The following is a 25,834-nucleotide window of genomic DNA, read 5'->3' on the forward strand; positions in this document are numbered from 1 at the left end:
AGGAGCGAAGCGAACAGCACCAGACACTTAGCACATCGAGCCGCGTGCACGCTTGCTGCTGCCTGTGCGGAAGGAGGATTGGCAGCAGCGCCAGCGTCAGGGGGGCCGCTTGTTAGAAACGTAGAATCTCAGGCCAGACCCCGACCTGCTGAACCAGAATCTGCGTTTTGCCAAGATTCTCAGCTGATTTGTGTGAAGCTTGAGACGTTATTTCCGTCAGCCAGAGCCAGTTTCAGGAGTTCCTGGGCACAGGCAGACCTCTCTAGACCCCAGCTTCCCCATCTGTAAAATGAGTGGTGGGGGAGCCAGGCTAGCCCCAGTATTTTCAAACTGTGTTCCTGGGAACCCCAGGGTTCCCTGGAGGACACTCAGGGGCAGCTATGGCCACGTGCTTCAAGGAGAGGTTCATGGGGCAGGTGGGCCTGGAGCTAAAGATTGTGCCACGCCCTGGGCTTGTGGGCTCCCAGGTGGGCCTGGGGGTGGGCATGGGGTCCACACTGACCAGACTGTCTTCTCTCCCAGGGAGCGCTTGAAGCGCAGCCAGAAGAGCGCCAAGGTGGAGGGGCCGGAGCCCGGGCCGGCCGAGGCCTCGCTGAGCGCCGAGCAGGGAACGATGACGGAGGTGAAGGTGAAGACGGAGGTGCCCGACGACTACATCCAGGAGGTGATCTGGCAGGGCGAGGCCAAGGAGGAGGGCAAGGTGGTCAGCAAGGACGGGACCGGCGACGTGCCCGCCGAGATCTGCGTGGTGATCGGCGGCGTCCGCAACCAGCAGACCCTCGGTGAGTGCTTGCCCTGAGGGGGTTGGGGCTGGGCCCGGAGTCCTGGGCAGAGAAGGCCCCAGATCGCTGCCCCTCCTGGCTGCGAGCCTGTGGTGGCTGCCCTCTGCCCTCAGCGAAGGAACTGGTCTCCTTAGACTTACCTCTGCCGGCACTGCTCTGGTCTAGAGCTCTCCTCTTCCCACCTGACGTGACAAAACACCACACATCCTTTGAGACTTTGTTGTCAAATGCCTGGAACATTCTGCAGAGGGGTGAGTCCCTCATGCGTGGGCTCCCATACCCCAGGGGGGTCTGCATTGCCTGGTGTCCCAAAGCCTGTCGGTATTTCCCCCTCCTCGGCTGGACTGGAGACTCCCCGGGCAGCTCCCAGTGCAGGTCCTGCTCCGAGCAGATGCTCTGTCAGGACCGGACTGGTACCTTCTTCCCCTGCCCCTTCTGGTCGGCGCCAGGCTTGGAGGAGCTCTGTGGAAGCAAGCTTCTTAGACATCATCCCTCCCCTCCCTTCCCAGCATGAGCCAGGGGATACCCCTCGGGCTGCCTGCATTCCTGCCAGGTTCTGCCAGGCCCAGCAGATATGTTTATTTAGCGCAGGGAGGGACGAGCCAGGCAGACAGGTGGCGGGGACCGAGTCCAGCTGGAGCGCGCACACCCGGCGTGCAGAGGGGGCTCGCGCCTCAGCTGCTGCCGACCGTCATTGGTGGGGAGACAGGCTCCGCGTGGCCAGCTCTCTGGGCACATACCGCGTGCCAGAAACGGGAATTTTCATGCGGATTCCTTTGGCTTTAAATGTTGGCAACTACAGGTTCCAAACAAAACATGTCTGTGGGTCAGCGTCATTCCCTGGGCCAGAAGTTCGCAAACCTACGTCTGTAAGATAAGGCCCACAGGCCCCGGCCTGGCATCCAGGCCTCGCCTGGTCTGTTTCGGAGTGCCTTCCTCCTCGCTTCCCCCTTTCAGTGTGTTCTGAGAAGTTCTTAAGACGTTTTGCCATCTCCCTCTCCTCTGCCGGTCCTTCCTGGTCCAGCCCTAACTCACTCCTCACGTCTAGGCTCACGCCCAAGGCAGGGAACTTCCCCTGTGTCTGTTTGGCTCAAGCCCTGTTGCCTTGTCTTTCCAACCTTGGGAATGAGCCTCGAGTTCCCTGTTCTACCTGCTCCTTTGTTGGCTGTGGCCACCATCAGCTCCACCTGGGTCCCTGTGGCATCCCGCTAACAACCATGCCTCTGTGTCTCCCTTCCTTCCCCTGCTGTCCTTTCTGGCTGCCAGGGGCCTTGGCCAAAGCGGGACACTGAGCATGTCATGCCCTGATTCTATTCTCGGGCTTCCCCGCTGTGTTAGGGGATAGCACCAAGAATCTCCATAACCTGAGCCTTTGAGCCTCATTTCTTATTTCTGATCTTCCCGGACCTTTCACTCCAGCAGTCTGTTCTGCAGCATTTCCTGCCCTTGACCCTTGCTGTTCCCTCTCCTCGGAATGCCTTTGCCCGTTTCCTCACGCCCCAGTCCAACCCGTCCTTCAAGGCCAACTGCATTGCCACCTCCTCCCAGAAGCCTTCCTTGATCTCTTCTGGTCAGAAGTGGTGTGTTTCTACCCTGTCTCTCACCGGGGCACTTCTCGTTAGAGCTGCCTGGTCCATGCTCGTCTGCCACGAGGTCAGGAACTCTGGGAAGTGGACCTGTCCCTAGGCTCTCCTAGCCAAGCCCGAGCTTCTAGGAAACAGGGTTGATGTTGGTGGTGAAGCTGTCAGGATGGGGCTAGGTTATGCCTCAGAAATGAAGACCCCACAAGTTAAAAAAAAAAGCAATCTTGGTAGCTAGAACCCACAAAAGTTCATTTCTCAGTCACATGACATGCCCATTGTGGGTCAGCTAGGGGCTCCACTCTGCTCTGGGCCCAGGCTACCAGCAGCCATGGTAGGGAATGCTGCCACCCTGTGTCAAAGGGAAAGAATACGCTAAGGGGACTCACCCTGGCAGTTAACCTGCTGCAACCCGCTGTGAGCAGTGCTAGTTCCATGCAGTCCTGGGCCGGAACTAGTGCCGTGGCCAGCCCAACCTGGGGGAGGCCGGGAAAGGCCATGCTAGCACGTGACAGGAGGAGGATGAGCCCGAGATACTCCGTGAAGAACGTGAAGGACTTAGCCCAGTGCCCCTCGAGAGAAGACTCTCTTCAGGGGCCTGTGTCTGGCCTCGGTCCATCAGTATTCATTCCCCAAGGCTGAGGACGGTTAGCCACCAGATGTGTTCGTTCACCGAGGAGAGGACATGTCCTTGTTCACCACATGGGGTTGGGGTCCAGGGGTGTTTTAAGACTCACTGGACCCAGGAGCTGTTTATGCCCTTCACGAGGAGCTGCCCAGAAGGGGAGTTGAATTTGAATCCTGGGATGGAGCTGGCAGCCTGGATTCAGCGGGGAAAGCCCGGAGCAGCCATGCTGGGGACATGTGGGGAGCCCGCCCTGGGCCAGCTGCCTGCACAGTGAGAGCCTCAGGGCCTTGGCCTCCTGCCAGTCACCAAGCTGGTTTCCCTTGGCCTCGCTGTGCCTTCGTGTCTTCTTCTGTTAAATGAGGCGTGCTCCCTGTCCCGGCTGCTGGCGGGGTGTGGGGATCACGGGAGGAAGTGGAAGGGAACACTGTTGTGCCTCGAGAACGAACTCGTCTCCTCGGATTGGGAATGAATCCAGGCTCTGTGGCCCACTAGCTGTTCTACCTTGGGCAAGTTACTTGACCTCTCTGTGCCTCAGGTTTCACTATTGCAGATTCATTGGGCTATTTGAGGATTCAATAAAAATGACCTTTGTAGCCGAAACCGGTTTGGCTCAGTGGTAGAGCGTCGGTCTGCGGACTGAAAGGTCCCAGGTTCGATTCCGGTCAGGGGCATGTACATTGGTTGCGGGCACATCCCCGGTAGGGGGTGTGCAGGAGGCAGCTGGTCGATGTTTCTCTCTCATCGACGTTTCTAGCTCTCTATCTCTCTCCCTTCCTCTCTGTAAAAAATCAATAAAAATATATTTTAAAAAATGATTTTTGTAAAGCGCTCAACGTTGTACTTAGTTTTAGCTATTGTTAGTACTGGTGTCAATAGTTAAAAAAAAAAAAAAAAAAAAGAAGTACCTCTTCAAGGGGAAGGAGTAGTAATATTTCTGCGTTTGTCCAAGTGTAAGAGATAAGCCAGTGTGACAGAGAGAGAAGAAACGGGATGGAGAAGAAACTTGTGGACGAAGTCTCAGAAGACAGGGTTTCTAATGGGACCTCAAGTTTTCTAATCTGAAAACTAACGGATCCAGTCCCTTGTGCTCCTTCCAGTACAGCCTCCCAAGAACTCAGGAACTTTTGAGTATCTTGTGAAGTTACCTGCTTTTGGCACACCCTTGTGAAAAGCTGTAAAGCCAATGACAAGTTAAGAAATGGAACCACCTTTTTAATGGAGCCCCTACCAAACAGGCCCCGGGCGCCCCCTGCTGGTCGTGGCCGCTCCTCTCGCATCCATCCAGCCTGACCTTCCATGAGGGTGTAGTTTCTGCCAAGGGTCAGGCTCAGAGGAATGTGGCTTGGCCTCAGCACCAGGAAAGAAAAGCATTTAACAACAGCAAAACACGGACACACACAGAAATCAGTGTTAGAATTGAACTCATCTAATCACAGGACGGCAGGTAAATGTTACCTTGTGGGCCAAGTCCAATTGCAGCTGGCTCATTGGAGCCTGTGTTGAAGCTTCTAAAGGGAGGCAGGATTGATTGTTGATGTCTGCCATGGCTGTGGACGTGGGCAGTGGGGCTACACATGCTATAGACGTGATGCCCTCGTCCCCTTCATCTTAGAGAAGGGCAAACAGGGGCCTGTGGAAAGAAAGAGCCGCCCTGAGGCACACAGCAGGGCGGTGACTTTTCTTCCACTTTGTGGAGGCCCTGCTCCACCTCACAGCACCCCCGCCCACTCACTTCTGGAAGGGAAAGACTCCCCAGGGTCTTGCCTGGGCTGGGGTGCTGGGTGTGGGTAGAGCCATCCCTTTAAATGAGCCTGTGCCACGAGGCCAGACGTCGAGGAGCTAACATGTTCCCAAGTCAGTCGGCAGGGGAGAGCAGGGCTCTGAGGGCAGTGGTCGGCAAACTCATTAGTCACCAGAGCCAAATATCAACAGTACGAATGAAATTTCTTTTGAGAGCCGAAAACCAACTTCTGCGCATGGGCCACGAAGTTTCAGTTGCACTGTATATGTGTGCGCCTGCACGTGGTATTTTGTGGAAGAGCCACACTCAAGGGGCCAAAGAGCCGCGTGTGGCTCGAGAGTCGCAGTTTGCCAACCACTGCTCTGGGGAGCCAAGGGCCTCCTGAGTGCCATGCTCAGGGCTCGGAGCCGGGCTCTGTTGCTGAATAGAATAGCAGTCCTGGTGGGTCACCCGTGCTGTGCCCTGAGGGAACCTCGCATTTGCCTTCTCTCAGAGCTCCATCCTCTTGTCCCTCCCCCCCATGACCTCACAGCCATCAGACGAATAGGGCTCCCAATGACACAGATACTCTCCGAGGCACTTCCCATGGATGAGCCCAGGTCGCAGACACGTGGGTGGCATTTGGCAGCTTCTCGGACTGGGAGAGTCAGAAAGGGTGTCGGTGCTCGGGAGGCTGGCTGCCTGCCCGGCCTCCTACCTCCCTGTTGCCACCCACCCCTGTGCTGAGAAGGGCGTCCCTCACTCTTAGAAAGCACGTCTCTGCCACTGGTATGGGGCTCAGGGGCAAGACCTTGAGCTTCCTTGTTTAGCGAGAAGAGCAGGGATCATACGGACGCTGACAGTTTTGTGGGATGAAACCGGAAGTGAGCTGGCAGCTGCCTGCTCCCTCCTGACCAGCCGCAGGCAGACGTCTGCACAGCAGCCCCGAGGAATGGCAGGACCACACGGGAGGTTTCGGGAGCTCCTCGGTGAGGGGTGCTAATGCACAAGGGGCGGCCACGCTGCTCCCCAGTGCCACAGCCATGGCATCGCTAGTGGATCACTTGTCTTCGGTGGTGAGGACAAAGCAAGCTGGGTTTGCAGCGATCAGGACCTCCAGCCCACGGGACAGTTTGTGGCTCAGAGGGAGAAGCATGCCCATTGTGGGGGGTCAGAATGTCTTCCAAGAAGTGGGTGCTCTGCTCTGTGCTGCGAGGCTCTTGGTCCTTCACCCGGAGAGGTCACAGGGGAAGGAGCCCGGGGAGAGGGAGCCCCAGGTGCCTGGAGACCTGGTGGGTGGTCCAGGGCTTCCCTCGTGCAAGTGGCCAGCTGGGCTCTTCCTCAGGGGAGGGGTGTGGTGGGCCAACTGGTTATTTCCAGAGCGTTAACTCACTCGGTGTAGGGAGGAGCTCAAGGCAGAGCTAAGGCTATTTGTATGGGGATGGGGGCTGTGGGCCAGGGAGATGCTAGAATCTCTTAAGCATTTTGGTGGAAGGGGATGGGGCAGACACATTCCAAGCAGCCCCAGCCAATAGGAGGTAGTTACCAGGAGGTGATTTCCACTCAGTAAAAGGAAGGACTTTGTGATGATGAGATCCATAACCGGATATAGACCTGTGAGGGAGGGAGTCCCCTGGAGGTGGGCAAGCAGAGAGGGTCACTCTAGGGGTGCAAGAGGGGGAGTCAGGGATCTCCTGGGAAAATGGCCCCTGCAAGGAAGTTTCTAGATAGTGAGCTGTGAGCACCAAGGAGTGGAGGGCTGCCTGAGGAAGAGGGGCAGTAGGGAGAGGAGGAGGGAGGAGGAGGAGGAAGAGGAGGAGGAGGAAGGGGCCTTGGCTCTGGAAGGAGCAGCAGAAGAGCAGCCAGCCATCCAGACAAGCCCAGCAGCCAAGGTGCCAAGGCCTGCTTCAAAGGGCCAGCTGATAGTTCGTTTCCTGTTTCAATAGGCTGTTGGCAGGGCTTGGTGCCCGAGCGTGCCAGAACCAACACTCAGCTCTTTGCTGAGCCACCCAGAAAGGAGGGGTTTGGCCACCCTCCCAGGAGCATCTTGTCTCTGCTGAAGACTCTTCGTTGTGATGTCCAAGGTGGGAAGGGAAGCCTAGTTGGAGGGTCCCCATTGGAAAAGGCCCTAAGGCTCTAAGCCAAGAGTGTCTGCCCTGCTATGGGGCCTTGGACAGAGCCCTCAACCTCTCTGAGCCATACTGTCTTGGTTGATCAGTCACTAATAGAATCTGCCGGTAGGTTCACTGGGGCAGAGTGAAGTAATAGGCATGGGAGTGTTTTTTTAAGGGGGACAGGGGAGCATTTGAGATCCTGCTTCTCGGCATGTCACCAGGTAGCTCAAACAAACTTAAATAATCGCTTATTAAAAAAAAGGGGAGGGGCAAAAATGCAAAGCAGATACCAGTGGGATTAGCCGAAGCCTCAGATGCATCTGGGGTTACTACTGGAATGAGAATCTAAAGGACCTATGGCTTCACACTCTTTTTGTTCAGTGTCTCCTACAAGAATTTTAAATCTTTTTTTTTTTAAATATAGTTTATTGATATTTTTACAGAGAGGAAGAGAGAGGGAAAGAGAGTTAGAAACATAGATGAGAAAGAATCATCGATCAGCTGCCTCTTGCACATCCCCTACTGGGGATGTGCCCTTGACCGGAATCCAACCTGGGACCTTTCGGTCCGCAGGCCGACGCTCCATCCATTGAGCCGAACCGGTTTTGGCAACTCCTACAAGAATTTTGAGAAACGATATTCTCTTTCACACTTTTGTGTTGACATCTAACATTCTAATCCAACTACGTAATCACACAGGGTATAATGTCTGGCATATGGTGTAAAAACGTGGCATTTGAAATAAAACTGTGAACCACTCTTTTAAATGTAGCCAAGATAACCCAAACCCCACTGTTGCCTGCATCTGCCGTCATCCATTTACGAAACCTACGAGCAAGGCCCATCTTTAACAGTCACAAATGTTACATCTTTCCTTTTTTCTCCTTGAACTCATATTTCCAGTCCACTTCCCTCACAGGGTTTTACCCTGATGTAATATATTTTTTATGCTTGAGAGTCTTTTATTGATCACTGTTTCACACTCATCTCCCACAACAAGATGTATGTAAATTGAAATTGAAATTTCTAAAAAAAAAAAAAAAAATATGTTGGGATCATAAAGCTCTATATTTTAAAACATTTTTTCCCCCTCAGATCGAGTTGTTATCAGCATACAATTTGCCAAAAAACAAATTTAGAGCGATCGTAAACGTGCAAGTAAAATGTTACCGAAAACACACCTTTTCATAAAAACGGATGGGCTTTCTGTTTCAATTGGTTCATGTTTCTGTGAATTAATATTTCTTGTATGTTGAATGAGACAGGATTCAGCATTAACTTAATTCCCCTGTTTCGGCTTTCATACGTGCGAGTGCTTAGATAGCTTGGTCACATAAATCAGGAGGCGGGGAGGGGTGGCGGGGTGTGTATTAGCAGCGTCACTTAGTTCTTTAACTCCAAGGTGTCTGTCCAAAATGACATTTGGGCGTCTCATCAGACGTTATTTTTAATGGTCTCTCCACTGACAGCTCCATTAGATCTTCGGTTTTGTGGAGAGCTAAGACTTGGAAAGCACTGGAATGACAAGAGGAATTGTTCCCCGTCACGAGACCCGATTCCTAAGTCTGACACACGATGTTTCAGATCTTGCCTTTGCTGGGAGCCCTGAGGTGATAGCCGCCCGTGGAGGACACGCGTGGTGGGATTGGGTGGGTGACAGAGTGGTCATGTCACCCAGCTGGTATGGCTCAGTGCTTGAGCATTGATCAACCTATGAACCAGGAGGTCATGGTTCAATTCCCGGTCAGCTCAGGGTACATGCCCAGGGTGCAGGCTACATCCCAAGTGAGGGGTGTGCATGAGTCAGCCAATCGATGATTCTCTCTCATCACTGATGTTTCTGTCCCTTCCTCTCTGAAATTAATAAAAACATAAAAATAAAAAAAAGAATTGTCTTGCCTGTAATGAAGGTGAGAGGAGAGGAGGAAGGAGAAGCAGCGGAGGGGGCCCCCTGCCTGCTGCCACTGCTCCGTCATGTTGCTTTTAAGAAAAGGACACTTGGAAGTGTTTTAACCGGCCTGGGCTCCCACGTCCCCAGGGGACTGCACTCTACTCGGAAGACCCTGGTTCAGAGGACATTTGGTCAGAGGCCAAGCCCCAGGGACTCTCCGGAAACCCACTCATCCACGACTTACCTCTCCTGTCCCCTGTCCCCGGCCCGCCCTGGGCCAGCTCCTGTTGTATCCTAGAACCCAGCAGCTGGCTCCTCCTTGGCATTTGATCTGCAAGCAGCGGCCGCCGTGATGCTCTGAGCTGAATACAGGCCTGCCCGTTGTGAGGGGCCATGCTATGCTCTCTGCCCCCACTCCTGTTTTTCTTTTCTCCTTCCCCTCTCTGGAATTCTGCCTGCTGCATCTTGAGTGCCCTGAGACGTGTCTGAGTTTCTCTGGAGCTGGCTGGGTGCAAATGATGGCGCTGAGGGCTGCTCCCCACGTTCTCGCCCTCAGGAGACCTCTGCCTGGTGATTGCTCCTTCCATGGCCTCGGGATGTCCCTGCTGGGCCCTGCTGCCTCTTCGCTTACTGGGGACCAGACGGCCAGTGGACCAGCCCTGCCCCCTGAGCAGAGCCAGCAGCCCCCGGAGGCATCCCCGCAGGCCCTGGGCCTCCTGGCTGCCTGTCTGGGTGCTGGCTGAGCGGTCCCTTTCTTGCCTGTTTTCCAGGGTCCTACGAGTGTGGAATCTGTGGCAAGAAGTACAAGTACTACAACTGTTTCCAGACCCACGTACGCGCACACCGAGGTGAGTGGTGTGTCCCTAGGCAGAGTCGGGGGACTCCCTGTCCTCTGCCTGGTTTTCCACCTGGGCCCCTCCTGGGTGACTACAGAGGCCCTGTGAGCCCCAGGCTTCTCGTTCTTCCTGCAGTAGGAGGGAGACCCCAGGGGGAGAAGGGGAGCTTCCTTTACTTGGGGGGGGGGGGGCAGCAGGACATGGCCACCAGACTTCTGTCACCAGTGCCTCCTGCCTGCTCCTCACAGGCCTGATTTCTCCCAGAAGGCTTTAGTGCTCCCCACTACGGCCCTGGAGTGGGGGCGGGGTGGCCCTCTCCATTCTGAAGATGAGGACACTGAAGCTGAGGGGACAGGGCGCTGGTGCCTGACACTCCCTGAGCCTGGCAGACAGGGAGAGGAGGCTGGGTCAGGGCCTTGACTGATGGGTGGGGAAGAACCGAGCGGCTCAGTTCCTTGCGTTCTGCATTGGAGAGGGTACCCCTTGGCGTGTCGTAGTGTACTCACCTCCTTCTCATTCATTCCCTCCCCGCTCCTCCTCCCCCTCTGCCTTTTCTCTTACAGACACTGAAGCCACCTCAGGGGAGGGAGCCTCCCAAGGCAGTGAGTATCTTCCCTCCTGGTGGGCTTCTGGGCGGGGGGCGAGAGACCCAGGGGTGGAAGGAGATGCTCTTATCCCCCCCAAACCCCCATCACCAGGAGGTCCCACGTGGCTTCCGGGAAACACATTTTTTTATGGTCCAGGCTTTGGGGCCAGTGGGTCCTTAGGAAGTTGGATGTACCTCAGAACAGCCTTTCCCAAAGTGTGTTCCCAGACATAATCGGGGTTCCGTCAGGAAAGGGTTCTCTGGCCACACAGCTCGGGGAAACCTTGAGCCTGGCGAAGAGGAACATGTTCTTGCTGTGACTTCCCAGGAGGGTCCAGCGGGCACAGTTGCCTCTGTTCTGTGGCTCCCACTCCTGGGTGTGGGGCTCCATGGCCGATGTTTGGGAGCTCCCGCTTCAGAGAGTTATCTCCCGAGCACCCGTGGGCACCCACCGGTCACTGGGGTGCGGGGTCCCAAGCCCAGGCTGTGCAGGGCCGTGACCTCTGGGGACAGGGTTCTGCTTTGCTGCTCACAGGCCCTGCTTGCCCTCCCTCCACCTCTAAACCCACAGACCAGGTGACAGCAGCCAGAGGCTGTGGGCTGGGATGTAACCAACCCTACCCAACAGCCCTGAGCCTCGGAGCCCAGCGGCTTCCCCCAGGTGGATCCCCAGCAGAACTGTGTGCGCATGTCCACCCTGAGGTGGGAACTGGGGTGCTCTTCGCAGCTTCAAACTGGAGACCTCCGGAGTGAGTGCCCAGTGGGCTGGAGGGATAAACGAGTCCCGGTGTTCCCACGAAGGATTGAGAAGCACAGCATTGCAAAGCGGAGATATAGACTTACACACAGCAGCGTGCCTCACCCACAGACAGTATTCGCAAAGGACAAGAGTCCCTCCTTAGGTCTGCCTACAGGAAGTGCAAAAACTGGGGCGCGAGTTCATGCTGGAAGAGTCAGCGTCCTGGTCACCATTAGGATGGGCTTCTGGGGGTGACATTTGGGCTGGGTGCTGGTCACACAGGCGTTTTGGGTTTGTGGAAACTGGACAAGCTGCGCAGCTAGGATTTGTACCCCACTCTTTGTAGGGCACCATGTAGTAAACATGTTAGACTTTGCAGGCCACCAGACGCCTCCGTCACAACTGCACATCCCCGCGTGCAGCTCAGATAGGAACTCCCGTTCTATCTACGTATCAGTTACACCGCCAGCAAAAGCTTCTTACAACGTAGACACACCCCCAAGAAAAATCCAAAACAGGTGCCTGGGGCTAAAGCCCTGGGTCCCAAGAACACGCCCCCTGAGGCACTTCCCCATTCTCTCTCTCTTTTTCCCTCTCTCTCTTTTTCCCTCTCTCTCTCTCTCTCTCTCTCTCTCTTTCTCTCTCTCTCTCTCTCTCTCTTTCTCTGATTCTTACCCGTGATAGGCAGGCAGGCCTGAGGCTACTCTTCCTGTTACTGGAGGGAGAATGGAGGCTCAGGTTGGCCAGCACCTGCCAGAGGGCCAGGGCTGGGAGGAGGCGAAGGCCTGGCCTTCCTCTCCAGCCCCGCCTCGCCCCAGCCTGCCCTATCCCCCTTCCCCCCACTCCTTCTCCCTCAGTTGCCCCTTCCCCTCCATCTCCCATGGTCTGCTTGTGGTCAGTCACCCATTTAAAGATCTTCCCCGTTTATCTGTCCTCCCTCGGCTATTCCAGGCCCCTGGCCTCCCCGGCAGCCCCTCAGTGATGTGTTCCGTCTGGCTTCCGCTGTTGCCGCAGGTTGTTAAGGACTCTGTAGCCGGAGCTGTTTTCAGTCCTTCCCTCACTTTTTCCTTCCTCCCCATGGCCAGTGTGCTTTATTTTATTTCCAGTGCTGCACCCCTACCCTGATGCAGGCCAGCAGTGTCTGCTCAGAGAGTCTGGCTTCCTCCTACGCCAGCCTCGTCACGGGAGCCCGGCCACAGAGCCTGGCAGAATAGCAGTCCAGCCTTCCCATCCTGCAGACAGGGCTCCTGCGTCCCAGAGAGGAGCCATACCGCTGGATGGGGGTAGAGACCAGGTTCCACGCCTTTAGTCCGAGCATCTTTCATTTGTTGGTTAGAAAAACTGCACAGTCACACCTAGAGGCATCTACCCACTTACCCATCTCTCAATGGAGAAAACAAAAGGTTAACTCCACGTCGAGGTCCCTTGCACACTCATACTGTGGCTGCTAGCAGGACCGGTCCTCCCCAGGCTCTTGGACTGAGGGCCTCAGTAGCTCACCAGCTGCTCCCCCGAGGCCGCCCCTGGTCTATGGGGCAGCTCACAGCACATCCGCTAACGAGAGCGAGCTGGTGTGCGCCAGACGGGTCGTGTCCTCTGGCTGATCTCAGAGTGGTTCCGTCACTTCACCGCGTTCTCTTCATTAGACGCAAGTCGTTGAGTCCTGCCAGGCTCCAGGGGAAGGAAACCCAGGACATGAACACCAGGAGGCCAGGGTCATTGGGAGCCATCTCTGAAGCTGCCTACCACCGGCCCGCTTAGCTGTGGGGCTTGGTGCGGCTCCCTCTGAGCCTCAGTTTCCCTGTGAGGACGTAGTAACCCTCAGATGCAAGAACTAGTGGATACGGAGGGAGGTGGGGCCAGTTAGGAGCTCAGCTCACAGGAGGTGGGGTTGGGGGTTGGTTTGAAGGTCACCTCAGGGCTTCCCGGCCTCTCTGTGTAGGGGATCCCTGACACCCCAGAACTGGTTCTCTGTGGAGTCACCAGTTGGGGCCAGTCTGAGCTTGTCCTTTCTTTGGTTCCTGAGGCCATGAGCTGGCCCCCCCCAACCCCATCCCACGTGACTGAAGCCCTGGTGACCACGTGTTGTCTTTCCATCCCCCCACAGACAATTTCAGGTACACGTGCGACATCTGTGGCAAGAAGTACAAGTACTACAGCTGCTTCCAGGAGCACCGAGACCTGCACGCGGTGGATGGTGAGCCAGGCCCCTCCTCCTGGGGAGGGAGTCCCATAGAGAGAGCCCAACTCAGGGCCTTGTCTCTGGCCCCTCCCCTCCCTCCAACCCCCCCCTTCTTCCACCTATCCAGAGGAAGGTCTTGCAGCAGCCAGACCATGAGGGGCGTGCCCAGCCCCTGAGGATCCCCATCACACTCCATACACACTTCTGAGCAGGGGAACCCAAATGAAATTGCCAGCTTTGTAAGATCAAAAGCAGTCGCATACCCACAATTTTATATCAATTTATTACACGAATTTCATATTGAGTATTCACATGCTCTGGTGAAATTAAACCAATTTTTAAAAATGAAGGATGGTGTTTTGGTGTCTTAGATTATAGCGTTAGGAATTAGATCAATAAATTTAGTTAATTTGTTTTTGGAAACGGGAGAATCCTAGAAATAGGGTCTTGGGTCTGGGAGGATCTTGGGGCTCCCTCCGGAGCCGCACACCCCCAGCCCATCTCCAGCTGTGACACAGCCCGGCTTCCCACCTCCTGGCTCATCCTTCTTCTCGCCTCCCTTTCCCTCTCCTCCCGGTCTCTCTCTTCCTCCTGCCCTGGCCCTCCAATGGGAGCTAGGCCCTGCATGGGAGGGAGAGGCGTGGAGACACAGGCTGTGTCCTGCGGGGACGCACCCTCCTGTGGCTGCTAGGTTTCTGGGCCTGCACCCTGGCCAGGGCCGCGCCCCCAGGACACCTGGACGGGCTGGGAGCGGCGGGCAGAGGCAGCTGCGGGTGGGGACTAACGGGGCTCCTGTTTGCTTTTTCCCTCCTGCGGCTGCTGCCTCCTGCCGCGGCGTAGTGTTCAGTGTGGAAGGAGCCCCCGAGAACCGGGCAGGTACGTACTTGGTGGCCGGCCCCCTCTCTGGTCCCCGGCTCGGCTCCCGAGACCTGGGGACCAGGGCACTGAGGGCCGTGTGTGTTCTCCCGCAGACCCCTTCGACCAAGGCGTCGTGGCCGCTGAAGAGGTGAAGGAGGAACCCCCGGAACCATTCCAGAAAATCGGGCCAAGTATGCGGGCCTCTCCTTGGGGCGGGGGCGGGGGTGGGGGCTGGGTGGGGAGACAGGCGGGGGCTGGCTGAGATGGCAAGTTGGGTTCCGCTGCTGGGAGAAGGTGGCATTGCTCGCCTGGCAGTAACGCCTGGCTAGCGAGCCACTGGCCTTCTTGCACCTCACTTTGCCCGCCTGCCAAACGGGCCAGTCGGTGTGGAGGTGTAGCTTTTGGGAAGCAGGGCAGCGCAGGGTCCAGGTCAGAGCAGTGAAGGCGGCACCTGGTTGGTGCCCTGGCAGTCTGTTAGCCGTCCTGAGCCTCGGCTCCTCACCTGTGGCATGAGGGTGACATTTCCCTGCAGGTTTGTTGGGGGATTAAATGAGATCGTGGCTATCAATCACCTGTTCATTAGCACAGTGCCTGGTACATAATAGGTGCTCGGAAAACAACTTGTTACTGTCACCGGAAGGGGTTTATCAGCCTGGGGAGCTGTCCAGGGGAGCCATAGGCCGACAATCTGTCTTCGTTTTAGAGACCCCCGAGGCAGGAGCCACGCATGTGAGCACCCCTGTAGTGAGTGTTGTGGGGCGCAGCAGTGAGTAAGACAGATGGGGCCCTCCCTGTGGGGAATACGGGGGGAGCCCGCAGGTCAGTAAGGAATGGTCACAGCATACTACAGCACGGGCGGCTGCGGGTGCCAGGGTGCCTGACCAGCCTTGGGGATCCATGAGGCTTCTGAGTGGGGACCAGGGTGGGGATGAGCCCCTGCACCCCCCTCAAAGGCAGGAGAGCAGCACTTTTCTGGGAATAGAAAGGCCAGTCGATTCTGAATTCAGGTCTTGGAGAGGCTCGCATACCCCACGAAGTTCTTTAGACCGAAAGACCTAATCCTGAGGGCCGTGAGCTGAGCCAGGAAAGTGCACTACATGGGGAAGGGACTTCGTTCAACCTGCATTTTGGGAGGACCGTTTTGGCTGCATGGAGAATGGAACGGTGGTGGTGGGGAGGGTCTCACAAGTGAGACTGGTCCAGCCCCTCAAAAATGTACATTTACTTCCTGTGCCTGTCCTACTCCCGGCAAGGAAGGCCTTCGTGGGCTCTGCCTCATCGCACTAAGGACGAAGGCAGCCTGCGAAAACATACACACAGACATAGAGCGAAAGGAAGTGGAAATCGGAGGGAAGGGAATCGAGGGAACTTCCACAGTGAAGCCGCTTGGTCCCAGGCCCTTGGGAGGCATTGCTGGGCCCCTGGATGCCTTTTCTCCCTCCTTCCTCACAGGGGATAATTCCCTGCTTGATTTTTGCTCTTAAACTCTCAGGAAACTGCAGATGTGATAATATCTGTAAAATGGTTAGCACTGTGCTTGTCATATGCATAGTAAATGTTCAGTAAACAGTGACATTGAAGTAATTTTGAAGATAGAATGATGAAAACCACAACACAAACACTGCCAGAAGGTAGATTGTGGGAGATCCAGATGTGACGCAGACCTGTGCTAGAACAGATACAGGACGGTGGGGGGGGGGGGGGTGTCGAAATACAGCACTACCCTTCCATGTCTGCGTTATAATTATGAAAATTGGCTTTCGAATCCAACAGGCCCCGTTTGAATGCTGGCATCACCAGTTTACTAGCTGCTTACCCGCTCTGAGCCTCCTTTGACTCCTCTGTAAACTGGGACAAGAACGGCGATCTGTTCTGCAGGATGCATGGGCCAGCACCTGGCTCATATTCAGGGCGTCACACGTGAGCAGTGCTGCCAAGGGGTCGTTGAGAGTGAGAGCTTAAGAGCCATCCCAAGTAGGAATCCCAGCTCTACCCCTAATCACCCTGGGACATCCTGCAAATACTGTAATCTCTCTAATCCACCACTTCCTTAATTCTTAAAATGCAGCGATGACAATGGAACTCCCCTCTCAGGATTGTCATGGAGATTAGCTCAGATTATACTTCTAAAGGGATTAGTCCTTGACACTGACACGGAAGCATTAAATAAGGGGTCCCTATTACCCGGAAGGTGCAGAACAAGATGAACCTTGTTCTATGCTTCGACGACTAAGCCTTACAGCAGCCCGTGCTAGGACCTGGGAGGAATTGTCACAGATGATGCTGAGGCAGTACCGAGTTGCATTGAGAAAATTGAACTGAGTTTGTCGTGTCCGTCCCTCCCCACTTTCCACCCCCCACCCCGCTGCTCCCAGCTTGGCACTATGGAAGTGAGGCTGCTAGAATAGCGTGATGCTGTCCCTTGTTACTACTCAGGAGCTGCCTGGTGAATTAAAACTGCTGCCGCTTGGGCTCCTGACACTTCTTACAAGCAGGCCAATGCCACAGAACCCTAAGGCTGATGAGGCGTAGAATAAGAGGAGCCAGTAGCAGCATGGCGCGCTGTGAAGGGGGCTAGTTGTCACAAATAGCGGTTGTAGGTTGGGAGAGGAAGAAACCTGGCAGCAGTGCATGCTGGGAAGTATGCCTTCCCCATCCACATCAGCTGAGCAAATTAGAGAGTTAGGTACTTGAGGAGGAAGCCAAAGCCATGGCAGAGCAGAGGCGTCCTGCTCGGTGAGGGAGCTGGCTTAAGGGGTCCTGTGTGCCAGCTTGCTCTCCAGCTCCAGATCTGAGAATTTTTACCATGGTAATGGTCTACCATGGTAATGAGAAGATTCAGAGTAGTTCATTTGTGCCAGCGGAAACAGAGAAGTCTGGATTTGTCTTTAGGTTACTTGATTTTTATATGTGGATAAGGAAGACTGACTTGGAAAATAAACAAATAAATAAAACCATGGGGAGCTATAAAATTCCACATCACAAGAAAAAGATAATTTAGGAGACTAAGGGGAAGAGCATACCTCCAAAAATGATCTACTTGCAAGATCTAGATGAAAATTCTGTCTGGCAGCCACAGTTGATTATAAGAGAATGTGCCCTGTCTTGGGCTACTTGGGCTGCTTTAACAATGCTTAGCTTGAACAACAGAAATTTATTTCCTCACAGTTCTGCAGGCTGGTAACCAAGATCAGAGTGCCAGTGTGGTTGGGTTCTGTTGAGATTACTTTTGACCAAATACCATCACATTGGGAAGTAGCGTGTGAACATCTGAATTTGTAGAAGACACAGTACAGTTCATAGCATGGACCCGGTGAAACAGGAGTCCAGAGTTGTATGGTGAGAAAGCAGCAGGATAAGATGAAAGGGCAGAGAGAGAAGTGTGAGGAGTGGAAGGATTGCAAAGTAGCTGAAAATATAAGAACAGAACTAAAACTTCCACTGCAGGTAGTAAAGAGTAGAGTCAGTCCATGGACATGAAATTAATGATGTGAAAGACAGATTTGAGCAGATGAGATAATAAGAGGGAAAGTAAATATGGAGAATGGAGAACCAGTTCCAGATCATTGATGATATTGTACCAGTGGGACAGAAGCATTACTGTAAAGATATAATAGAAGAAAAATTTGCTCAACTGAAGGAAGGCCTGTGTATGTAGGTTTAAGGGCTTGTCTTATGTCAGGTAGAGTCAGTATAAGGAGATCCCTAACTAAATATATCTTAGTGAATTGTCAAAACTATACATATAAAAAGAAAAATTGTACAGCATCTAAATATTTTTAAAAAGCAAGCTATATACAAGTGGGTCCAAAATGGACGTGTCTCAGTCTTTTCTGCAATACTAAATGCCAAAGATAATGAAATCGTTTTGAAGGGAAAAAGTTATAATTTAAGGATTTTATATCTAGACAAGCTGTGATGTATGTGTAAAGGAAAAAGCCAGATCTCAAAAACATATTATATCTTCTATGTCCCCATCCATATTCAGGAAATTACTTGAAGTTATTCTCTATGGAGTAGAACACACTTAAGGGCTTCAGTATGAGGAAATAATTCGCAGTATTGCAATATAACAAAATAATAAGCAATAAAGCCAGATAAACTAGAAGTAAGATTAAAATGTTGCACCTGGTTTCATGGCTCAGTGGTTGAGTGTCAGCCTATGAACTAGGAGGTTATGGTTCAATTCCCAGGCAGGGCACATACTGGGGTTTCGGGCTCTATCCCCAGTATGGGGTGTGCAGGAGGCAACCAATCAATGATTCTCTCTCATCATTGATATTTTTATTTCTCTCTCCCTTCCTCTCTGAAATAAATTTAAAAAAAAAAAAAAAAAAAATATATATATATATATATATATATATATATATACACACACACATATGTGTGTATATATAATATACAATATGTGTATCTGTATATATATGCATGTATATATACATATACATATATAATGTTGCAATTCTGATTGTAAAAATTAATGCAAAAGACAAGGATTATCCTAAAATATTAAAAATTAGTTTAAAAACACAAGAAGGCAGGAATAGTGAGGGATAAAGTAAAGGTCGGTTAAACCAGTCTTGCTCCTAGTGTGGTCCCCCGAGCAGCAGCATCTCCTAGAAGCTTACTACAAGCGGAAATCTGTAGGTCCCACGCCAGGCCTGTGGAATCAGAACCTCTGGGTGGGGCCCGGCTATCTCTGTTGTAACAGTCTCCGCCTAGATGATTCTTACACATGTTCAAGTTTGAGGAGCACTGAGTTAAACTCCCTTCTCAATGGCAGTAGATATGAAAATATCATTTCCTGCTTGATTATGACATTTAGAGAAATAATATCTTATACACTGTCTAAAACAATGGAGAATGTTGGGAAATAATTGAATATTGGAGGATAATGGAAATGCAAAGAAAAGATTCCATGCATCAAACAACTGAAATTTTGTTGGTTCAAGTTGAACAAACCAGAAAGGTGAAGCAAAAAAAAAAGAAATAAAACAAGTGAAACCAAGTCAGATATAGCCATCAAAGCAAAAGGCATGATCTCCTTTATTAAAAGACAAAGGTTCTCAGGTTAATTTAAAATAATCCAATTATTAATTATTAATGCCTTATTAAAGACATGCCTAGTTAATTCTTTATCTTTTCTCTTTCTCAGGAAACTCTTTGCTGCTTCCTTAACTAAATTGGTTTCCCCATTAGAATTTTCATAGCACTGTGAATGTCTCCTTTAAGAGCACCTACCGCCACGTTGCAGTTATGAATTTGCATGATCATTTGATTTTTCTGTCTCCTTTTCCAGACTGTACGCTCCTTGAAGGCAGGAGCCATGACTTTTTGCTCAACATTTTTGTGCCGGCATTTGGCGCGGTATCTGTTTAATGAATGAAGGCACAGGGAAATTCAGGGAGATGTCTCTAGGCTCATGCAAACATGTAGAAAGGAGAATCTGATAACAATTACCAAGAATTAATAACATTCATGCCAAGCAAACTAATAAAATGTGGTTCTTAAACGTTCCCGAGCATTAGAATTTTTCTAAGGGGTCTATGAAAACATGGGTTGCTGGATCCCATCCCTAGAATTCTTCTTTCAATCTGACTTGGTTACCTCCTGAAAATTTGCAATAGATTCCCAGGTGGTGCTGCTGCTGCTGCTGGCCCAGGGACCTCACTTTGAGAAGGACTGCACTACAAAACAGGGCAATCTTAACAAAGGGCACCATTTGCAATGAAGGTTGGGATCCCTGATCCTTATTATTAACATTATTATCAACATTATTTTAAACTAGAGGCTCGGTGCACAAAATTCATGCATGGGGGTGAGGGGTGTCCTTCAGCCCGACCTGCACCCTCTCCAATCGGGAGCACTGAAGGCTTAGGCCCACTCCCTGTGGTTCTCTGCTCTCTTCAAGGCCTGGCTGCTCCACACCCACTACCCAGAGGCTCTCTGCAGCCCAGAGGCTCTCCACGGCTGGGGCAGGATGCTTCATGTGTGCGTGCTGCCCAGAGGCCTTCCTGCCAGGGTGGAATGCGTGCTTCATCACAGTGGCGAGGAAGCAAGCATTCCACCAGGCTGCTCACGCTGCCCACTCTCAGCGGCTGCCCTCTCCCCAGGACTGGGGGACTCTGGCAGGGCTGAGGGGACTGGGCACTAGCATCCTTTGGCTATGGGCACCTCCATCTTTGTGACGGAGTGACGGTTAATTTGCATATTACCCTTTTATTAGATAGGATACACAAAATAAATGTAGAAATACCGAAATACCGTGAAATGAGAGGATTTCCTACAGTGAGTCTTTGGCAGAGCAGGTAGACAAATGAGATTACATAGGGATCCAGGTGACCTAACAACTTTGAATCTTGCAAATAGCAAATAGATCTTTTCCAGTGTTCATGACTCAGTTACAAAAATCATTTAACTACAAGCAAATTTCAAAGTTTCTCTAGTGAGACAGAAATCCCACAAACAGAGTCAGAAGCCAATTTGAGCAAAAATACTTGTAACTAATATAAAGAACAAAATGTTGGTATTTTAATCTACGGAGTCTTAGTGATTTGAAAAAGGTAAGTGTACCTGTGGAAACATTGGCGGCAAACACAGAGAAGTCATGAAAGAAAAACTGCAATCAAACATGAAAAATAGTAAATTTCCTTGCAACTCAAAGAGGTGGAAAAGAAAATCAGCAGTGCATTATGGTTTCCGCTATCAAGTCACAACTTAAGATAATAATATCTAATGCTTGCTACCACGTATGGAAATAGTCATCTTCCTGATGGTGCTTTGGTTATCAAAAGCTTTTAAAAATGCATATCCTCCCTTTATCCCGTGGAAATAATGTACAGAGATTATGCACACTAATCTTTTATTTTGCAATGATGTGCAAAAATAATGAGCCCGTGTGCAAAAAAAAAAAAAAAAAACACTACAAGGATGTGGATCGTAGCATTACTTGCTTATATAGATATATATAAGGGGAAATTTGGGGAGGCATTCTGAATGTCCCTGATGGAGGGGACCAGCGCAGCAAATTCTAAAGTCCAGTGGGAAGCACGCAGCCAATAAGTGCAGGAGAGATCGAAATTTATTGATTAAGCAAGATGGCCACAAAGTATTGCTGATCGAATGCACTGGGTTACAAAGAGGATATAGATCGGGCCGCCCATTCAAGGCCCACAGCAGCCAGTCAGATGATGTCAGTGTAAGGGGAGTGAGGGGCGGGGTCTGGGGCAAGGTGCAAGGTTCTCCCCAAGGGGCCGCTGCTACTCTTTGTGTTGGGGATTACAGATGATTGAAATTTCTCTTTTTTTTTTTTTTAATTTTGTATTTATCAATATTTTATAATTTTCCCCCAGTGAACAATATTACATCAGAAATTTTTAAGAAGAAAGAAGTTAGGCAGACCCAAAAGAGAGGTAAAAATAAAAGTCTGGTGGGACCTGAGAGGAAGAAGTGATCTCTTCTGCTGGGGGGCGTGGGGTGCTTGGGGGCAGGGAAAGGTCCTGGAGATGAGGGGACCCCAGTGTGGCCGTGGCAAAGGGGCCGGTAGAGAGATGGGCACTGGAGGGCCGCTCGGGTCACCACACATTTCCAGAGCACCGGGGCCTGAGGGTGGAGCGATGAGGGAGGACAGCGTGTGCCAGGTACTGTTCTAAGCACTTGACGTGGAAATTTAATCCTCACAGCAATCCTATAAGGTGGTCCTATCATTACCCCTGTTTTACAGATAGGAAAACTGAGGCACAGAGAGGTTAAGAGATTTGCCCAAGGTCACACAGCTCCAGTTGGCAGAGCTGGGATTTGGATTTAGATAGTAGTCAACTCCAGCAGGCTCCCAATTCTAGTCTGTTGTCCCCGAACGAGGAGGAGGAGTTTGGGGGTGGGGTGGGGAGAGCACGCTGCTGCTTCTGGATGGGAACCAGGCGCCTGTTCCCACACTTCTATCTCCTTCTTGGACAGAAACCGGCAACTACACCTGTGAATTCTGCGGGAAGCAGTACAAGTACTACACACCCTACCAGGAGCATGTGGCCTTACACGCCCCCATCAGTGAGTACCTTTTGTTGTTGGGGGAGGGTGGGCCAAGCCGTAGTGCCAGGCTCCGGGGTGTTAGTAGGGGAGGTGAAACTGAAGGTGAACTTGGTCTGGGCCAGTCTGTAGGTGTCCAGGTGTGACCTGGGGCCACCTTGAATAGCTGGGAAAGCCCGAGTCTTCCAACAGTGGTTTCAGAGGGTGGGCACCATTCGTCCGAGTCCTTCAGTGGCTCTGTCCCCATTTTTTCTGAGCACCTCCAAATCATGTTCCTGAATCCCGAGCCCCAAAGCCAGCACCACGTGGTGCAGCCCCAGTCTGAACCCACGCAGAGCCTAACCCAGACATGGCCACTGTGCAGGACAGCTCCTCTTTGTCCTTGTTGGTGGGAAGGGTGTGACTGGAATGCTAAGCCAGGACTCAGAGCCCGGGGTGTTAACCCCGTGGATTCAGAGCCTTGCATGTGACCTGGGGCAGGCCCCGTCCTGTGTCTGGCCTCCAGTTGTTCGGTTGAGAAGGGAAAAGGTTCTCAGGGCTCTTCCCACAGGGACATAGCAGCCTTCCGTTCTCCTGAAGCTGCCGATTCCCCAGTGCCACTTCTGGAGGTTGGAGCGGGCTCCCTCACCCTTCCATCCCTAGCATGTGAGCTGGAGGCCTTCAGTCCTCAACCAAAATCCAGGTGGAGGCGGGGCTTAACCAACTTCCCAGGGCAGGATGTACCCCCGATTTTGTTTCTTAGGACAGAGCTGTGCGGATCCCACTTCACAATCTCTAAATGGGGGGTCATAGGTCCAGAGACAGGGAGAGGTTATGCAAGGTCAGCAGGGGTTTAAGCTGCCTAAGGTCTGGGAGGCCCATGACCCTTCTAAAGACCTGAAATTTGCAGCACAGGCACCTGCCCCCCCTCACCCCACCCCAGGCATTCAGGTGGGCGGGAAGGTTAGCGGACGGTGTAGGCAGCTTCCCCAGGAAGTCCTCCCTCTGGGCAGAGCAGCAGAGGTGGGGGGTCTCCCATGGGCGAGAGCTCCCATCCTGAGATCCGTACCTGGGTTAGGATTCTTGCCTGTCATGTCCCTTCTCTGGGCTCAGGTTTCCCTTCTGCGGGAGCTCTTGAGGCCTTTCCAGCCCAGAGGTCTGAATTCTAGGCATCTCCGAACCCTCAGGCAGGTAGACCAGGTGGCCCAACTAGAGGAACCCATCCTGCCAGTGAGGCTAGGGATGTATGGGCCATCCATTTCCCGCCACATGTTCTGGTCCATATTGGAGGGACCAGAACAGTGTCCCCTTGGTGGGCACGACCCATCCATTTGACTAGCGATGCTGGTGCTGACTGTGGCTGGGCTTGAACTCCATGGCCTGGGCCCTCTGAGGATCCCTCTTTCCATGGGCCGACTGGCAGCCATTGGTGGACATCTGTCCTGCTCCCTGGTTCCTGGAGAGGATGCTACCCAGAATGCACTTGGACGTTAGTTGCAAGGCCAGCCTGCAACCACGGTTTCAGCCTGTGGAGAGCACCTTCCCTGCTGCTTCTGTTCTCGCAAATTTCCGGAATAAGGTGACTACACTCACGGGGTTAACAAGAGGTGGAGCTTGGCTTTGAACCTTGGAAAGCGATTAGGAACGTATCTGTCACTCCCAAAAGTTTGCTTGTGCCCTTTTAGAATTCCTTCATCACCACTTTCCCATCCAATCACAGGCAAGCACTGATGTGCTTCCTATCTCTATAGATTACTTTGCATTTTCTAGAATATTGCATATATGGAATCTTACTCTTTTATTGTCTGTATAGGGGTGTCTGGCTTCTTTCACTCACCATAATTGTTTTAAGATTCTTCGTGTTTGCATGTATCCGTACTTCATTTCTTTAAGTTGTCAATGGGTTCTGTACGGCTAAATTGACAAAAGAGTTAAGTTCCTATAGCATATCACCAATGTTATAATGAAATGGCATTGAACAAAATTAACATTATTCGAAGACCTACTGTATAGATACCACAATTTTTTTTTTTATTCACTTATGGGTGGACACATGGGTTGTTCCAGTTTAGAGCTAATACAAATAAAGCTGCTGTGAACATTTTTGTACACATCTTTGTATGAACAAATGCCCTCATTTCTCTTGGGTAAATATCTGGGAATGGAATGGCTGGGATCATACAGTAGGTGTATGTTTAACTTTTAAGAAACAGCCAAATTGTTATTCAAAGCGATTATACCATTTTACACTCCAACCAGCAGTGTACTTATCTTTTTATGTAATGTTCTTGTCTAATTTGGGTTATCAGAGTGATACTGGCCTCACAGGATGAGTTGGAAAGAGTATTTCCTGCATGGCGTGTCAGTTAGGTTACAGTGATTGATAATATTGTTTAGATCTCGACACCTTTCCAGGCTTTTAAAAAAATTATGCTTGCTCTATCAAATACGGAGAGAGGAGAGTTAAAATCTACAACTTTCATTCTAGTTATGTTGTTTCTCCCTTTAGTTCTGTCAGGTTTTGATACATACATTTTGAAACTTGTTTTTGGGTGCACACATGTGGGATCCTTATGTCAGGATGAATTGTCCCTTTTAAAATTGTTCAATGCCCTTCTTTATATCTGGTAATACCCCTTGGCTGAAATCTACTTTATCTGATATTAATATAGCCACTACAGCTTTCTTAGGATTAGTGTTTGCATGGTATATCTCTTTTCATCCTTTGCTTTTTACTTATGTGTGTTTTTGTACTTTAAGTGCATACATATACTAGTAGTTGGTTCTCACTGCTTTATCCAGCCTTACAATCCCTGCCTTTTAAAGGAAGTGTTTAACCCATTTATATTTAATATATTATTTTGGTATGGTTAGATTTAAGTTTTTTATCTTGTTGTATTTCTATTTGTTTCATTTCTTATTCATTTTTTTGTCTTGTCTCATTTGATATTAATCAAGAATTTTAAAATTTTTCTTGTGTTAGCTTTCCACCTATACTACTTTTCCTTTAGTGGTTACTTTGCGGTTTATGATATATGATGTTAATGTATTATAGTCTACCATGACTTTATATCTCTTATGTTATGTGAGAACCTTATCACAGCATACTTCCATTTACTACCCTCCTGTCCTTTGTGCTATCCTTATATCATATAAGTGTTAATATATATATCATACATAATAAGTTACAAATAACAATTACTTTTTGCTTTGAATAGTCAACTCTTTGTTAAAATAATTAAGAAATGAGAGAAAGTGCCTTTTATATTTATTACATGTTTATGGTTTTCTGTACTTTTTCTTTATATAAATCTGAATTTCCTCTATTATCTTTTTCCTTTATTCCCTGAAGAACTTCCTTGAACATTTCTTACATTGTAGGTTTGTTGGTGAAAGATTTTCTTAACTGAAGATATTTTTATTTCACCCTTTGAAGGACAGCTTCTCTGGATATGAAATTCTGGGTTGAGAATTTTTTTTTAGCACTTTAAAAAATGTCATTATTTTATCTTCTTATGTTGTGTCTTATGAGAAGTCAAAGGTCATTCTGTTTGTTATTCTATACTTAATGTATCTTTTTTTCCTGTGGATTATTTTAAATATTTCTCTATAATACTGGCTTTACTAATTTGATTATGGATATATAGTATTCTTTGGCTTTATCTTCTTTGGGGTTTGTAGAGCTTTTTGGATCAGTGGGTTTTTTATTTTTCATCAAGGAAAATTTTCAGTCAGTATTTCCATAAATACTTTCTCTTCCCCAATTTCTCTTTTGTCTCCTATTGAGACTTTATTTACATGTGTGTTACATTTTTTAATGATGTCAGTGTTTCAGCCTTGTTTTCCCGCTGTGTTTCTATTTGGATTGTATCAAGTTCCCTGTTCTCAAGTTTGCTGATCTTTTCTTCTACGGT

The 25,834-nt window shown here is 50.7% G+C and overlaps 1 protein-coding gene across 12 annotated transcripts in view; it reads left to right on the top strand.

The window, feature by feature from the left end:
• The window catches only part of ZNF618 (zinc finger protein 618), a 148,957-nt gene that overhangs the window by 101,839 nt on the left and 21,284 nt on the right, over window positions 1-25,834 (top strand). For 9 of the 12 annotated variants that reach the window (XM_084899952.1, XM_084899957.1, XM_084899956.1 and 6 more), the window contains 8 exons: window positions 523-782; window positions 9,486-9,563; window positions 10,115-10,153; window positions 12,984-13,073; window positions 13,899-13,934; window positions 14,030-14,107; window positions 21,269-21,328; window positions 21,873-21,962. In XM_084899952.1, coding sequence (XP_084756078.1) covers window positions 523-782; window positions 9,486-9,563; window positions 10,115-10,153; window positions 12,984-13,073; window positions 13,899-13,934; window positions 14,030-14,107; window positions 21,269-21,328; window positions 21,873-21,962 — 731 coding nt within the window. The remainder of the gene's footprint in view (window positions 1-522; window positions 783-9,485; window positions 9,564-10,114; window positions 10,154-12,983; window positions 13,074-13,898; window positions 13,935-14,029; window positions 14,108-21,268; window positions 21,329-21,872; window positions 21,963-25,834) is intronic. The other 3 variants (XM_084899959.1, XM_084899960.1, XM_084899961.1) reach the window with 1 other exon arrangement.

This window comes from Pipistrellus hanaki (genome assembly GCF_964339955.1).
Source record: "Pipistrellus hanaki genome assembly, chromosome: 11".
Classification (NCBI taxonomy): Eukaryota; Metazoa; Chordata; class Mammalia; order Chiroptera; family Vespertilionidae; genus Pipistrellus; species Pipistrellus hanaki.